Below are 17,859 nucleotides of genomic sequence, written 5' to 3' on the forward strand. Positions count from 1 at the left end.
GGTTCTTATACAGTCCAAAGCTGCTGAAACCAAAATTCATCCTAATTCATCCATCCTCCATGTGTTAGTTATGTATTGTATTTAAAATTAACTCTCATATTCTCCTCTCTCTACCCTTCTCCAACCTCCTCCAAGGCATGCCTTTTTCTTGCTCAATACCTTTAGGTCCTTTGACTGCTATAGTTTGTAAGGACTGTTAACCATTCTAAGTGCCCTTTAAAAAATAATGTGTCACCCAGCCGGCATGTCTCAGTGGTTGAGCATTTATCTATGATCCAGGAGATCACAGTTCCATTCCCAGTCAAGGCACATGCCCCAGTTTCAGGCTCAGTCCCCAATGGGGGCATGCAGGAGGCAGCCAATCAATAACTCTCTCATCATTGATGTTTCTGTCTCTCTCCCTCTCTGAAATCAATAAAAACATATTTTTTAAATAATAATAAAAATAAATAAAAAATAATGTGTCAAATTTTTTTAATGCACTCAAAACTCAGTAGTCATAGTTGGAGCTTTAAGAATACAGTATAAGGTCATTAACCCACTTTCCCATAAAATAACCACTAATGTTTGGTTACTTTTCCTTGAGTAACCATTGTTTGGAGTCCTATATTAGTACAAAAACAAAGTGCAGAAAGGCCTCTTAAAGAGGTATATGTATGTTTGGTTTTCTTTTTTAAATGAACCTCAGGTGCACAGAATTGGATTAGTCTTAATCTTCAGTTTGTGACACACTGTTGTCATTAGTCTACATAGTATGTAGAATAAAGTACAGTGCATATAATTTTGGGGGGCTTGCTATTTTATTACCAAGAATCATCCATATGATTTTCTGTAGCTGTACGTCATTCATTTTCATTCCTGAATAGCATTGCATTGTGTGACTACCACAATTTTTCTGAATGGGCATTTGGGACATTACCAGTTTTTTGTATTACAAACAAGTGCTGCTATAAGCATTCTTGAACAAGTTTCTCTTAGATATATATTGAGGAATAAAATTGCTGGTTTGTTGGGCATATGAATGTCCAACTTCAAACTGAAGAATTTCAAACTTTTCGCAGTGGTTGAAACAGTAAGCACTTTCCCCAATAATGTAAAAGAGATCCTCTTACTCTACATCATCTACACTTGGTATTGCCAGACTTAATTTTTGCCATTCAGTTGGATGTAAGATGATATCTCACTTTGGTCTTAATTTGGTCTTACGAAGGTAAGTATTTCTTCATGTATTTATTGACCATATGAGTGTCTTTCATGAGATGCTAGACATGTCTTTGCCTGTTTTACTGTTGTATGTTTATTCTTTATTTTTATTTGATCGTGTAAGTTCTTTATATAGTCTTGAAAATAATTATTTGTTGCAAGTATTCCCTTTAAAGATAAAAATAAGTTTGTTTTAGCCCTGTCTACTTTTTTGTTGCCATTGTGACTTTTAAATATAAAATATTTACTTCCAAAAGTTACTGAGCAATGGAAATGCTTAATCTTTCATTGATGTCATTTGTAATAGTTACCAAAAATATTATAGCCCAGCCTAACTGATCTATTTCAAGATTTTTAAATGGCAACTGATTTGGCTACAAGAAAGGGGAAACTAAGATAACTAAGTTAAGTAAGGAATAAGTTTCTTTTCTTTATTCCAAGAGCCTGGGGGACAAAACAAAAAATTAAGTGATGGGATAAGTAAGGAAGACTCACATATTGTGTAGCCCAGGAGGGTCCCTGTTTCCTGGTTCAGGTATCTTAAAGCTGCTGCTGTGAGACTTAGAGCATATACTTGGAATAATTAAAGACAAAAGTCAGCCAATCTACATATTTCCTACAGCAGTATTTATTACGCTCTTCCTTTATAACTTTTTACAGGGCCACTGAATGCACCATGTCCAGACCAGGGAATGAGGACTTTCCTTTGTACTCAGGAATCAAAGGACTAGTGTATGCAAGGACCAAAGAGAGCTCTGAGAAATGATTTGGTGGCAAAGTAATAGAGTAATGAGACCATTGTATACTGTTTAGAGACGCTGTTATAAAGAATGATTTTCTGTGAGGTGCAAGTTCTAAAGAAGAGTTAAAATTATTCCGTACATCGGGGTAGTGAAAAATTAACTTGGTGAAGGATGTAATAACTTTGTAAAATTCTCAAGACATATGACCTTTACATTTCATTGGGTTATGTTTTCCTACTCATTTCTTGTTAACCTTATGAAAATTCAATTCAGTTAAATAACTAAGTACTAAAGTTATTGACTGCTTTTGGCAGCTGGTTTGATGGGAGTTCCAATATGAGATTAGAAGTTGAAAATGAAGAGGGATGTGATTTATACTCCAATATGTAATGAGCACAATTAAAATTATTACATATAATAATTGCTTTTATTTTATTGTCCTAACCTGTCAATCTTTCATTACAACTGCTCATTTCTGCCTCATTTAAAATCTTATATTTACACACGTATACTTACCTTGGTGCCATTTAACTTGTATCTCCTTTCACCAAGCTGATGTGGACAGGATCTCCTCATTACCATTTTACATTTCCATTTTAATCCATGACACCTACAGTAAGAGTTAGGATAGTGTCTTTGTCTGCTTTAACAGAAGAAAACAACCCATGTACTTCTTACAGAAATAAACACATTGGAACATACCCTTTCTCAGGGATTATGACAGCTTGGGCTCTGGTAGAATCTGAGCCTAGACTCTATTGTTTTTTTCCATTAAGTCGCCCAAAGCAGCACCCCCTCTCCCCAATTTGGTAAAAAATGAAATGCGAAATTATAAAATAGTGGAGGTTCTTTTGCTTTTCAGGCTTTTTACATTAATATGGGATATTAATGGGCTCAACACTTTTATTGTGTAGAATTATTACTCATCTTTTATACCTTTAACTATTTTAATTTTTAATACTAATGCTTAAAATCCTTTTCTTCCATAGGCATTTGGCACAAACCAAGAGGATTATGCAAGTTACATTATGAATGGTATCATCAAATGGGGTGATCCAGTTACTCGAGTTCTAGAAGATGGAGAGCTGCTGGTCCAGCAGACCAAAAACAGTGACCGCACACCATTGGTTAGCGTCCTTTTGGAAGGTGAGAAGAAATTATGAGATGGCATTAAAAGTTTAAAAAAAAGAGCAGCACTTTTACAAAGCCATGTAGCACATTCCAGAAAAATGAATTGTTTGCATTTTAAAAGCTGTTCATCATCTGAAAATAGTAGTCCAGTATATGTGTACCAGCATTGTATACAAGTTCAAGTTCTGTTGGGGATAGAATGTTACTGATGAATGACAGCAAATAGTTTTCTGGTAGTATTGTATCTAAATTTCTATGTTACTTAATAGACTGTAATACCACATAGTACTCAATTTACTTAAATAAATATTCACTGAGTACTTTGTACTACTTACAAAGATGTTCATGAAGTTCAGTTTGATCATTGAAAAAGACATGTAAAGAGTCCTAACTACAGTGTATATGTGTAAAGATGTGTGTGAATGCAAGTCATTTTGCCCATCAGTGGTCAGGGTAATTTAATTTAGTGTTTCATTTCATTGGTATTTAGAGGTGGTATTTAATTTAGACTTTGAAGGATCAGTTAGGATTTTACCAAGTAGACAAAAAGAGAAGGACATTCTCTTCACCAGTTGTTTATTTACAGTTATGATGAGTACAACAGAAGTTCAGTGAGTCCACATGACAAGGGGATTGAACCCTTCCTGACAGTCTGGGGGTAGGCTCACTGAGAGAAACACATGAAGCAAGACCTGAAGGATGAGGAGAGTCTGGCTGCACAAAGTAATCAGATGTGCTATGTAGAGCGACCCACATGTGAAAAAGCCCTGGGCAGGAAGGAAATTAAGCAGAAAGAGAGATTGGCTAGACATGAGACTGAAGAAGTAGACAGGAGCCAGTTCATGCAAAGCCTTGTAGACCATGTTAAAGATTTAAACTCTCTGAGCAGCAATGGGAAGCCATTTGTAGAGTTTTAAGCAGTGAAGTGACATGATCGGATTTGTATTTTCAAAACATCACAGCTGCTTTGTGATCGAGAATGGATTGGAAGGGCAAAAAAAGATATAGGAGAGTCCAATGGTTAGGATCAGTTGCATTAGTCTTAATGAGAGCTGATTGTAGTTTGAAGTAACAGTGGTAGTGGAGATGAGGTAAGTAGACCATTTTGAGAAATATTTAGGAGGTAGAATAAAAGAGACTTCATAGTATTATAATTATTATTAATTATAATTAAGCTATCATTCTTTGAACTCTTACTATTTGCCAGTCACTCTACCAGAACTTTACACATATTATCTCATTTAAACCCCACTTCAGTCCTGAAGATAGACGCTGCTGTTATCCCTATTTTGTAGATAGAAGAGCTGAAGCTTGAAATATTCAGTAACTAGATGGACTATGGGAGAGGTGTCAAGCATAATCCCCAGGTTTCTAGTATACACAGCCTGTTTACTAAGATTGGGAGCACTAGTGGAAAGGCAGGTTTGGGGAAGAAAGATCATGAGTTCAGTTTTGGATATGTTGAGTTTGAGGTTCCTATAGGATGATTGAATTGGAAATGTTGAGTAGCCCATTGGATATGTAGGTCTCATGCTCCAAAGGGAGGTCTGGCTGCAATATACATTCATGAATTATCAGTATATAGACTGTTGTTGAATCCGTGGGAGTGGATGAAGCCACTTACAGAAAGGGTATAGGTTGAGAAGAAAAGGGAGCCTAGAACTGATCTCTGATGTATGTCAACATTTAAGAACTAAGTAGAGGCCGCCCAGGCGTGGTCAGCAGTTGAGCATCGACCTAGGATCCAGGAGATCGCAGTTCAATTCCCGGTCAGGGCACATGCCCAGGTTGCGGGCTTGCAGCTGATCAGTGATGACCCTCTCATTGATGTTTCAACTCTCTCTCCCTCCCTCTCTCTGAAATCAATAAATATATATTTAAAAAAAAAAAAAAAAAAAAAAAGAACTAAGTAGAGCAGGAAGAGTTGACAAAGGATACTGAGCAAGAGTAACCAGAGAGGTAAGAGGAAGGGGAAAGAAAATGTGCTCCCACAGAATCAAAGAAAAATATTTAAAGAAAGAGGAGAATTATCAGTTGTATAAAATATTCTTAAGAGGCCAACAGATAAAGTGTCTGTTGGATTTGGTGACACGGAGGCCATTGGTGATCCTGATGGGAGTCTGTTGCATGTAATGGAAATGGAAGACATAGGGTTTGTTTGAGAAAGGATGGAAGGAGAAGAGTGAAGGTAGCCAGAGTAGATCATTATTTAGGGAAGTTCCATTTGAAGGGAGAAGAAAGAGTAGTGTCAAGGGGTGTGAAGAGGAAGAGGTGAACATAGGGGGAGAGGGCTCTATCAATAATGTCAGATTTAGGAAAAGATGGGGAGGAAGAATTGGTTGGTTCAGGGGTGGAAGAGGGACACATCTTCTATTACGCAGAATGGAAAAAGGAAAGATGTCTAAATACAGGTAAGTTTGTAGATTGGTTGCCTTTATGCAAAGGCCTGAGTCTTTAGAATTCTAACTTTTTAAGTCACATTTGCTTCTAATAAGGCAGTTTTTCCCTGCCCCCACAATCATCTCCTAAAATTGTATTTTTTTGTTAGACAAAATGATTTGGTAGAACTAAACATAAATAGTGATATGCATTTAAATGTACTCTTCTTTTAAGAAGCAAAACCCTTGTGTTTTTATATATTTAGCCAGAAGTTTAAAAGATTAAGGCTATGTGAGAAAGAAAGAAGGAATGTATTTCATCATACTTTTGAGAAATGCTAATCAGTTCATTAAGTTTAGTTGCTAATAAATAAGAGAAAACATGTCTGCCGTGAAATTGTGTCAGGATATGCTAATGAGCAACTAGTTGAGACCTCAATACCTTGTAGATAAAAGTTTAAACTTGTTTTATCCCCCTTTGCTTAGGTTGGCTTTTTCCCCTGACTTGCTCATATCTTTATGCAGGCCCTCCTCACAGTGGGAAGACTGCATTAGCTGCAAAGATTGCAGAGGAATCCAACTTCCCCTTTATCAAGATCTGTTCTCCTGATAAGATGATTGGCTTTTCTGAGACAGCCAAGTGTCAGGCCATGAAGAAGGTATCAAGATTTTTACTTTCATTTTAATTTCATATCTCTTAGATATGTGTGTGTGTGTGTACACGTGTACATATATATCTATGTTTGTGTGTGTATATATGCCATAGCAACTATGTTTTTCTCAAGTGGAACTAAATTATCAGCAGAATTTGGGAAGAAACAGCAACTATTTTAGATTAGTTTAACTTTGTAATGCATTTTTATTACTTTTGTTTTATACATATTATAATTAATTTTCATTTCTTAAGTTTGTATTGGCTTGATTGAAAGAAAGATCCTAGTTGAGAGCATTTGAGTAGAGTGGAGCAAATTCATTTAGGATTTTTTTTTAAGTTCTTTCATCAATGTACAAAATCAAACTGTTTGAATGTCAATTCAGTTGACTGTATACAGAAGTGTATCATTGGAAATATATTTTCAAAAACCCCTACAAAAGGATGATGGTATATTAGATCATCAAAGTTTGCTTGGCAACTTAATGCAGTCCTCGTGTATATTAGATCATCAAAGTTTGCTTGGCAACTTAATGCAGTCCTCGTCCTTCTTCCTTCTCCAAGTGCCATTTGTCACCTTCTCAGTATGGCTGCTTTGAGCCATCAGTGAGTTAGAACAGCATAGAATAGATTCCTAGAGCTGGGGGACTATTAAGACCACCTGGTCCATCTCTTATACATTCAAGCAAATGCCTTGTTAGGCATCTGGGATAGTAGGTGGCTGCTCTTTAACAATGACAAAAATCAATGATGAAAACTTAATGGCTGTTTCATCTCACTTGGTAGCCAGTGTTTCCATTGATACTCTGATTTTGTATACTCCCAGAGAGGGAAAAAATTTTATTTTGTATCTAGTTGAAGTATTTCTTTTACTTAAATCCTTTTTTTCATGCCTGACCTTTTATAGATAAGAACTGACTCTGAGTTAAAGAGATGTGGGAAAATCAGAATCAGGGCAAGTAATCTTGAGAACTGAAGTGCTACCTAGTGAAGACAGCTCAGGTGTTCTTTTACTGTGCTCAGAGGCCCTCACTTTATAAAGAAATAGGGTAGAATTACTTCAGTTTTTCTTTAGGGAAGAAAATGAAAACAATGTTTAAAAAGAAGCATACTCCAAAAAAATATGTTTGAAAAGTTAGTTTCTTGTTTGTGCAGGTGGCAGAAAATTATTTGTGTAGGGTGCTTGGAATGGTTGGAGGAGGCAGAGCTTGGAGCAGGATTCCAGTCCCGCACAATGAAATGTGAAGTTAAGTATTCTATATAAGGAGCCCTGGCCAGGCAGCTCTGTAGGTTAGAGCATTGTCTTGATACACCAAGGTTTCAGGTTCAATCTCTGGTTCATACAAGAAGCAACCAATGAATGCATAACTTAAGTGGAGCAACAAAACCATGTGTCTCTCCTCCCCTTCCTCTCTCTCTCAAATCAGTAAATTTAGAAAAAAAATTATATAAGGACCTTTGAAATTGAGTATGAATGAGAGGGAAATGTTTTCAGACACAAAAAGAACTTAAATATCATAGTTTATTGTGTGTCTGGAGTAAAGCCAGTAATATCTGTTCTTGAGAAAATCTAGACAGAATCATGAGGACCAGTAATTTCCTTGATGTAGGTAGGGGTTGGTTTTCTTTGTTGGTGTTTTCCCCCTCTAAAGCAAACCCTTAAGCCCCTTCCTCTGGTAAAAATTTAAGTAATAGCCCTTGGAATCTGTAGTCATTGAATTTACCTTTTAATTGAACAGCTGATTCTATTGGCATGTTTCTAACTCCACCTATTCCTTATACTTGTAAAAAGAAGTCATCTTCTGTCCTGGCCGGTGTGGCTCAGTTGGTTGGGCATCATGCACCGAAAAGTTGCTGGTTCAAGTCTTGGTCAGGGCACATTACCCAGGTTGCGGGCTTGATTCCCAGTAGGGGGCTTGCAGGAGGCAGCCGATTGATGTTTCACTCTCACATCATTGTTTCTCTCTCTCCCTCTCTCTTCTTCCCTCTCTATAAATCAATTTGTAAAATCTTTAAAGAAAAAAAGTAAAAAATAAAAAAGTAGTCATCTTCTGTGCAGATGGTAAATTACTCCATTGCTTTTCACCAGCTGCCAGCATCTGCCTCAGATGTATTCTGAGATGTGGGTGGATGGTCCTAGCTTTTGTATAAAAGTTTTTAAAAAGTACTTTAGGCTCCTGCAGATCAAAGCTGCTTTGTAAGTGTGAGATATTATCATTTTTATTATTTTAATCTCTTGCAAATTGACTTGAGGGGGGAAGGTAATATGTGCTGATTTTAGAGGCTTAAATGGTTAAATTAATGGCTTAATAACTTATGTTTTAATCTTTAAATTGTTGAAGCCTTTCAAGGCAGAGTTTTAAATGAGTGGAAGGCTAAGGAATATGAAAATAAGTGTCTACACAAGCTTATTCAAAATTGTTTCAATTCATGATTCACTGTCTGGATCATCCATATACCCTTAAAGTTACAAAAATGTTTTCTGTTTCAGCAGTATAACAAAAACATATTCAACTTTTTGGTTTTCCTTGAGGAAAAAATATTATTCCCTGAAACTAAAGTACAGAACAGAGAAAGAATGAAGCATAGGTGTCTTAGAATTATATTAGAAATATTGCAGAATCTTTCTGTGCAAATAATTTTCACATTGTTACCTAATGATAGGTTGACAAAAGCCTGAGGGCTCAAACCAGTCTAAGGTGCTAAGTCTTCCAGGTTGCTTGTGAAATGAAATATAAATGCTATTCTTCAATAGCTCTAGTCTGCCTCCCACCACTGTTGTCTTCCCTTCATTTGTAGTGAGGATGGGAAAAAGATGTTTTAATTTTTTTTTTCAGAGCAGAATTTATAATTTTTTTATCATTCTGGACAGGACAGTTCTTTCTTTCTTTGTAAGTGCCCCCCCCCCCCCCCCCGCAACTCCATTCCCAAATGTAGCTTTTTCTAACTGCAAAAATAATTTAGAAAATGTAGAAAAGAACATAGGAGAAAATAAAAACAGGTCCATGTTAGTCCTTCAGTTTTCTTCTCTGCTCAGACACACTGGCACACACACATTTGTAGTGGGGATCACATTGGACGACTGTTTTAAACCTGCTCTTTTCACTTACTATATTATGAACTTTTGTCTTCTTTTTTTCCTTCTCATCTGGGTTTTATTTTTTTGTTTGTTTTAGTTTTTTCTCTTTTGCTCAGTCCCTCCACCTGCCCCCATACCTCCAATTGTGAACTTTTTTCAATGTCATTAAAATTTATCTCACTGTTATGTTAATAGCTATATAATATCCATTTAAACATTCCCTTTTTGTTGAACATTTAGGTTGTTTCCAGGTTCTTTTCACAATTATAAATGATATTCTGTAGAACTACCAAACTAGGGAAATTACTGCCCCCATTTTCTTATTAGATTTTTCTTAGAGTTAGCATTATATTTTGCTGGCTGGGAACTTGGGCTTAGGTTTCAAATAGATCTGAATTTGAATCCCAGCTCCTCCACCACATTTACCAGCTCTTGACTATAAGTCTCTATTTTCTCATCCATAAAATTAAGATAATAGTAATAGCTGCCTCAGGATTATTAAGAGAATTAAATGGTAATTTATGTAAAGTATCACAGTGTCTTAGGATATAATATGTGCTTTATAAAGTGTAGTGGTTATTTTTACTTATCATTATTATTGTACATACATTTTTGGTTATTTCCTTAGGATAAATTCTCAGAATCAGGATTGCTAAGGTAAAAATATGAATAATTTAAAGATTTTTTATAATATTGCTATCAAAACTCTCATATCAAAATACTAATGATTTATAGGAGCCCACCTCTTCAGAAAGTTGAACCAATTTACACTAGCGGCCCCATCATATGAGAGTTTTCAGTTTCCTTGGACTCTCAACTACACTTGATGTTATGAAAATATTTTTTTGCCAGTTGCATAGATAAAAGATTGACATTTAAGTATTTCTTCAGCTACATTTTCATGACTAAATGCTCAATTTTAAAGATTTTTCAAAATACCTTGTAATAGTTTGTGAAACTCAGAAATATTTTAGCATTAATTTTTGTTAAAGAGGAGTGGTCTGAATAGTTAATTCATAGAATATCTTTGTATACCATTTTATTATTTAGACTAAGAGATAAGAGTTTTTGTCAGAGAGGGCCATTAGAGTATCTAGAATTTTGCTGTACTTAAGCTATTGCTTTTTGTTCACATATGGATAGTATTAAAATGCATGAAAGTAATTTATTCTCAATTTATTTCAAATTCACCTTGCACTATTATTAATTTGCTTAAGTTCTTTCTCCATAGGTCAGCTTCTCAACACTGCCAGTCTGTGTGAGGTATTGTCCTCACATTCGGGGGGACCATATGCTCCATTCAGATACTTGAAATACTCACAGATTCCCCCATTTATGTTTGTTTTCCCAGCTTCATTCTATTTTAAAATTTTCGTTCCATTATCCATTTTTGCATCTATACTTTTTAAAAATTTTGTTGTACTAGTTCTGTTAGTAGCATTAAATGAACAAAGCAGTAGAATTTAATTTTAACTAATTACCTAATCTTGACACTTTCTGAGTATACAATCGGTACTGAGAGGAAATAGAACAATCTGATGGGACTAAATTATTTGAATAAAATTAAGTAAAAATATTAGTGATTTATAAAACTGTACCCATTAATAACATAATATAGTCTTGCTTTTAAAGGAATGAAAATTAATGGAAGACATTTTCCTTTCCACTAGCTTTGCACGAAAGAAATAATCTTCTTTGAATATCCTCCTCCTGTAAATCCCACTGCAAATTGTAGTCTTCACAGAACAGAATCATGGTGCCTAATCCTCCCCTTTTCATGGTTTAGTCCATACAAAGAGCAGAGCTGGAAATTGGATCTTTTGACAGCAGTTACTAAGCAACAGAATTTGGATGTTTTTAGTTAACATCCTAATATATCATGTAGCTGATTTGTTGAAGTTTGTGCATGTATCAACTGAGAGAGGTGGGCGCTCCAGAAGTGATCACAGACAGGTCCCTGTGTGGCTGGGGGGTGGGCGCTTGTTGTTTTTTTAATGCACTTTGTCTTTTGGCATTTGTATCTGTTTGGCACACAAACAAAGATGGTACACATCTTTAGTAGAACTTTCAAACCTTGTGACTTTTTACTTTATTAAGAATACCGCACTCTGTGGCTCATGTTATGTGAAAATGTAAGAATTTTTCCTGAAAAGCAGGGAGAACAAATAAAGGATTTTAAGGTCATTCCAGGAATCTTTAGTGCTTTGCCAAAAGTTTAGGTCCACTTCCTGAGGCAGTTTTATTAGAAGACAGCTAATGTTTGCTTGGTCTACTCCCAAGTTATTTTTAGAAACTAGAGATTATTACTGATAGCACTGATTTGAATTTGCTCATTTACGTTTTTATATGCTACCAAATATGATTAGAGTATGCTTTCAACTAATTGTTGACAGATTTACTGCATTAGGGATTTTCTAAATCATCAGATTCCTACTAACTAGGTACTTCACGCCAACCACTTCAGAACTGCGATGAACTCTTTCAGCCCCCAAAGGAGCAGAGAATTTGGCTTCACTTACATCATCAGAGCGCTAAAGAGGTTACAGAATATGAAGGACAGAATTTACTTAGAGCACGCTTTGCTGTGGCTTGTGATTCTGAAAGGCGGGTTAACGTGGAGCTAATGCTGGTGTGTTCCCATTTATATTCATGTAGACTCCAGAGTCTGCAGCTGCTGCCGCTCCCCTACACACAGGTGGCTCCCAGCTGGTCAGAAGATTCCAGGAGTGGGCTGTGTGCCTTGAGAGCTTGCAGTGTCCTTGAGGACCACATTCAGACCTGCCCCTCACCCCTGTGTGTCAGGAGCCCCATGCCTCCTTTTGCTCAGCGCTTAGAGTGCTTCCAGCCTGGTCTTGCCTCTAACCCAGGCTCCCCATGTTCTAGGTTGTCTCTTATGACCCCTACCTACCTTTGCACATGAGAGAGGTGGTGCCAGAGAGTTTAATGACAATCTCATTATGTCCACAGCTAGAAATAGACTATGGGATTCTGTTTTCTACACATATCCCTCATCTTCTAGACTAGTCCTCATTACGTCCATGTTGACTGATGCCACTCCTCTTCACACTTTTTCTTTCTTCAGTATTTCCCATTTTTTCCTTTAGCTTTCTCTGTCAGACTTCTCACCCAACTTTAAGACTATCTGTGTAAATATATGTATATATTTAAATCTACACACTGATAATTTTACTTGCTCTACAGGAAACTCCCTGATAAAACTAGGGTGATCATATACTCCAGTTTGCTTTGAGCAATCCTGGGTTTTACCTGTGATGCCAGTGTGATTATTAATATCTCTCCCCTTTCAAGTGTCCTGGTTTCCGTGATAACTTATATGATCCCCTGCTGATAACCTCTCTAGCAAGAAAAGGCTTGAGCATCATACTTTCATCTTACTAAATGAGAGGATCAGAATTTAAATTAACTTTTTTAAAGAGTCTCTAAGATACAGCCATTAGCCTCAGCTTCAGCCCACCTGGCTAACTGTTGTGTTGGCATCATTTGACCTGGAGCAGGCACTGCATATCTGCTGTGTGCTGGCACTGGTGAGAAATTTGGAGCGTCAGTTGTAGTATTCTAGCCTGTACAATTTTTTGCATGTTTTCTTCTAGTACTCCTTTACAAATTTATCTACCTACAGTTGTGGTAGACCGTCCCAACCTAGTATATAAATGTCTCACATTTTAGTCTGGCAGCTAATCCCATATAGTTGCCAGTCAGATCTGAGTATCTTCTTAGTGAATACTCTGCTGGGGCCTGGGCCAGGAAGCTGAGAATGGAAGCAACTGAGATTAGGCAGAAAACATGAATCCAGAGAAGAGTGATGATCTTATATTACACTAGTGACTAGATAAGGAAAACAGTATGTAAGAAGTAAAAGGGGTGTGTGTATTTAAATTAGAGTGCAGTTGCTACCCAAAGGAGTTTCAGTTGACTGGTCAACTGAAACTGGTCAAGTTACAACTGGAATTGCACTGCCTTTGTCATGGATAGTATGTTGTTAAGAGTTACCTGTGAGTGCTCCTCTCCCCGTGATGCTAATTAGTACATTAAGAGCTGTCTGTAAAAAAAAACAACAAAAAAAAAAACAACTACTTTACATTGAATGACTGCTGTAGGTATTTTTTTTTCTAAAATGTTATACATAGACCATGTAGTCAACTGTGAAGTGGTTTGTAATGCTTCATGAATCACAATACCTGAGATAAGTTGGTGAGACTACATAGCAATTTGTCATCAGTTTAGGCCCAAGCAATGTCCTCAAGGTCCCTGTAGCCATTTAAACTCTACATTATTTTTGAGAAGGGAGAAGGGCTGGTTTGGGGAAAATGTAGAAAGTGGTATTCCGGGCCCCTTTGTCTCTAATCTATGATGTTACAGTTTGATAGACAGAATTAAATACTTGCATCAGGGCTTTAATAGAATTCTGAAAAATATTTTTAAGAACAAAGCATTATTTTCAGTGACTCCTTGAAATCACCTGAGTTGATAGGATACCTCATTGGCTGCTGTATTGGTTCAGTCTTCAATAAATAACAAAGAGCCCAGCCAGTGTTGCTCAGCGGTTGAGTGTCGAGCTATAAACCAGAAGTTCACTGGTTCGATTCCCCAGTCAGGGCACATACCCAGGTTTCAGGTTCAATCCCCATTCGGGGCACATGTGGGAGGCAACCAATCGATGTTTCTCTCTCTAAAATAAATTTGAAAATAAATTTTAAAATTTTTAAAAAAGAACAGATTATCTGTAGCTAATTTGAGGTCTAAAAAATTAAAATTCAGCATATCAAAATTATACCATGTAAGACCTAGTTTTTAACAAAAGTAAACAAACATTTTAAGTCTATTTACATCTCTTCTATTTATAAGTCTAGAAAAATTTAACAATTACTTAAAAGAGGAGTTTTACAGTTTAATTAAATTTCTTTAAATATCTTAAACTGTATTTTCACATTTAAAATATTTTATTTTCTCTTTGAAGTACTTTAGTTTGTCTAACAAAAAACATTCTAAGTTTCAAAGTAGGTATATAATTACATTTATTTAATAATAAATTAAATTAAAACATAAATATAGTTAATCTTAGATTATCTTTACCATTTGCAAGGCTATTAAAATTATCTTTTACCTTCCAACATAAAATTAATTATTCAATTGCGTATTTTAAATAGAACTAGCAAGGCTAATCTAGTAATCTAATATGGTAAATTTTCTTAATTGTTACAAATACTTTAAAGACCAAATATACACAGGTTGTCTTTAAACTTAATATGAAAAATATTAATACTGTATAGTTAAAAGATACCTGCTAAGTAATATTATGTCACCCCAAACAAGATGGGAGGGAAGGTGGGTTTCCATCTTGGTGCACTGAGGTTACTTATCAACCAGAGATTGGGCTGCGACGCAGGAAATAATTTTATAGAGGACACCAATGAGATGCACTGAGCCCCAATTATAGTTGCTGGAAAAGGAACCCAACATTTATAAAAAGGCCGGCCTCAACGCCTTAGGTGCTTATATTCAACTTACACATAAGGTGTAATCTCCAAATAAAGAGAAAAGTATTACTCTTCCATCTTATTTCATTGCAAATTAATTCTTCTATCTGGCTTGAAATTGCTACATCCTTATCAGGATACAACTTCCTTCACTGCTTGGTTTAATTTCCATTTCTTTGGCTGTCATAAGACATGTACTATTATCTTTCATCTGGTTCAAAAGGTAGAACCAGATCTATCTGATCCAACTTTAATTATTCTGTAAATACTTTGACCATTATGGTCAGATTTGAGTTGACAAGCTTCTGTTCTTTCAATGTTATTCCTGCTTAACAGGGTCACAGTTCTTACAGATAATAAAATGACATCCAATTTTATTCTACATATCCCTTGTGGCTTCATCTGGCCCTTGAGTCACAACACTAAAACCGTGTTCTTACAAAGAGAGATAGGAGAGAGCTTTGTGATAAATGTGATGGGATTTATCTGTTCTCTGCATCCCAGGTAGGACATAGCCATGATCCAGTTGTATCATCTTGGGAAAGTCATTTAACTGCTTTGGGCCTCGGTTTTTTTCATCCTTAAAATGCAAGAACTCTTTTAGTTCTAAAATCCTATTACCTTTTAAATTCTAATCTAGTGTAGTCTGAAATATTGGTGTTTTACTGTGCTTTGTTTAGGCATTGTTCAAGAATTAACTAAATTTTATCTTCTTGGAAATTGTCATAATTATGGAGAGCAGTGAGATAATAAATGGTTTTGCTTTCTTTCAGATCTTTGATGATGCATACAAATCCCAGCTCAGTTGTGTAGTTGTGGATGACATTGAGAGACTGCTTGGTGAGTCATAACGTTTGCTATTATACTATCTTTGCCACATTATAGCCAATGTCTCACAAGTTATAAGAGAAAAATAACAGGTATTTATAAACTCTAAGGCAATAGAAATACCTTTGTCTTATAAGAAAATATAACATTATCTCTTCTCTCTCCAGTCAATGATGGTATTCATATTAAGTATGCCTTATGACTGTAACCCCATTATAAGCTGCTTTCCTCTAAGGACTCCTGCCTCATAATATTTTGTATCTTCTACAGAGTTCCCTGCCCATAATAAATGATTAGTAATTTTTGTCGACTGATATATTTACTGCCTGTAGCTCAGAGGTTCCACTTATGAACATTGATAGAGCTAATGAAAGAAGGGTTTATGATTGGAGTGAGAAAACACTTGGGGCAGAAGCTGCAAGCTCTCTGTTACTTCAGTTTCTGCTCTTATAAAACAGAGACTGTATCCCTTCCTTACTTATCTCATATAGTAATTGTAAGACAAAAATGGTATGATAATGTTGAAAACATTCTGAAAGTTAAAAGTGCTCTATAGTAATTTTAAACAATATTTATTGAACATCTGTGTTCAAGTGCACACCTACAGAATATAGAGATGAATAAGGCAGTCCTTGTACTCAACTCATAAGGTATAACCTATAAATAAATTATAACAATGGCTCAATGTGTTGTAATAAACTCATTTGAAATTGAACCCACCTGAACTTAATAAATCTCTGAAAATACTATCTAATGCCTGATTAATCTCTTCTTCCTTAAGCTACCCACACTGGTGTAGTAATGATTTCAAGTTAACTGTCCTGACTACGTTTTCCCCATGATTTTCAGACTTGCTTTGGGTCCTCATTTATTTATTTTTCTGTTTCTTAAGGCAATATTTGTTATTTCCTAAGGCAAAGCAGGTATATCTGTGAGATCTTTTTAAATTAATAGTTTTATCTAGTGACCTGGGTTTTTGGTCTGCTATTTTTGATACATTTTAGCCCAATTTATAGGATTATTTCTTTAAAAGCTTTTAGGCACATACTCATAGCTCTGTAAATTCCTTTATCAAAACACAATTGAGATGTGTGGTCATAGCAACACTACTATGTCAGGAATGTGTGCCCTCTGAGTATATTTTCACTTGTATGAAGCTATCTGTACTTGTTTGTTCATTTACTCAACAAGCATTTGCTGAGCCCTTACTGTGCTAGAATTCTTAGGTCTCAGAAAAATAAGATGTTGTCTGACGTTATAACATATATTGGCAAAAATTAATGCAAAGCAGAACGTGCCATTGTTCTGGATAATCAGAAAAGGGAAGGATCACTTTTGACTTCAGAGAGCTGATGTCTGAAGGTAGCTCTAAGCACAGGGCAAGGGTGCATATACATATGCAGAGAAAGCTAAGGAGTTGGCATTTGTGCAAAATATTGAAGGATTGGTAGAAATTTAACAGGTGGTAAGTTCTTTTAGAAAGTTCTTTATTTTTCACCACCTGAGGACCAGTCTTAGAGGCTCTGATTTCTTGGAAATGCTTAGTAAATACATTTGGGGTTTTTCTCCATTAAAAATAACTGTCTCTGAATATGTCTACATGAACTCAAATGTATATTTAGAAGCTTTTTTAAAAAATTTACAGATAAGAGTTGATATATTTTACGCATTGAAGTTATTGAAGATATTTGTTTCTTATTGTCATTAGTTGCATGACTCTTTAGAACTGCGTTTGCTCTTGATGTAGAAAAATCTGTTTGTATTCTGTGCATCAAGTCCCTAAACGTGGTAATGTTTCTCTTCCAGATTATGTCCCTATTGGCCCTCGATTTTCTAATCTGGTATTACAGGCTCTTCTTGTGTTACTGAAGAAGGCTCCTCCTCAGGTAAAAATAATATAAGGAACATCTTCACAGAGTTTTTCCAGTAGATTGCATATAATGGCACACTCTCTCTAAAGTTATCATAGGTTATCATAAACATATACAATTCTGTTGAGGAATTTTGAAAGGTCATCAGGCCTGGCTTTCTGTCTTAAGATAAATGATTTTCTTAACAATCAGAGAAGTTTTTCATTCCTTTTCTGAAGATTTATAAATCCCATAGTTTCAATTAGTAGTTGTTTTGTTTTTTAAGTTCCCCATTATATAACACATCTTTACCTCCCTTCATCTCCTATGAGAGATTATAATATTAATGTGGAAGGAAGTAAATTCATGTTCTCATTTGTTTCATTTTATCATGTCATAGGTTTTTAAGAATTTTTATTTGGGGAAATTTATTTCCTAGGGTAGATTTTTATTTGCATTTTTTCTTTTTCATTTTAACAGATGAATTTGAGTTATTT

At 35.6% G+C, this 17,859-nt stretch overlaps 1 protein-coding gene across 1 annotated transcript in view; it reads left to right on the plus strand.

Annotated features, from left to right (window-relative positions):
- Positions 1 to 17,859, plus strand: part of NSF (N-ethylmaleimide sensitive factor, vesicle fusing ATPase) — a gene marked incomplete at its 5' end in the record, with an annotated part of 104,771 nt that overhangs the window by 63,958 nt on the left and 22,954 nt on the right. Inside the window, 4 exon segments of the mRNA XM_081162848.1 lie at positions 2,936 to 3,092; positions 5,981 to 6,114; positions 15,458 to 15,524; positions 17,319 to 17,398. Coding sequence (XP_081018974.1) covers positions 2,936 to 3,092; positions 5,981 to 6,114; positions 15,458 to 15,524; positions 17,319 to 17,398 — 438 coding nt within the window.

This window comes from Miniopterus schreibersii, assembly GCF_964146895.1.
Source record: "Miniopterus schreibersii genome assembly, chromosome: 16".
Taxonomy (NCBI): Eukaryota; Metazoa; Chordata; class Mammalia; order Chiroptera; family Miniopteridae; genus Miniopterus; species Miniopterus schreibersii.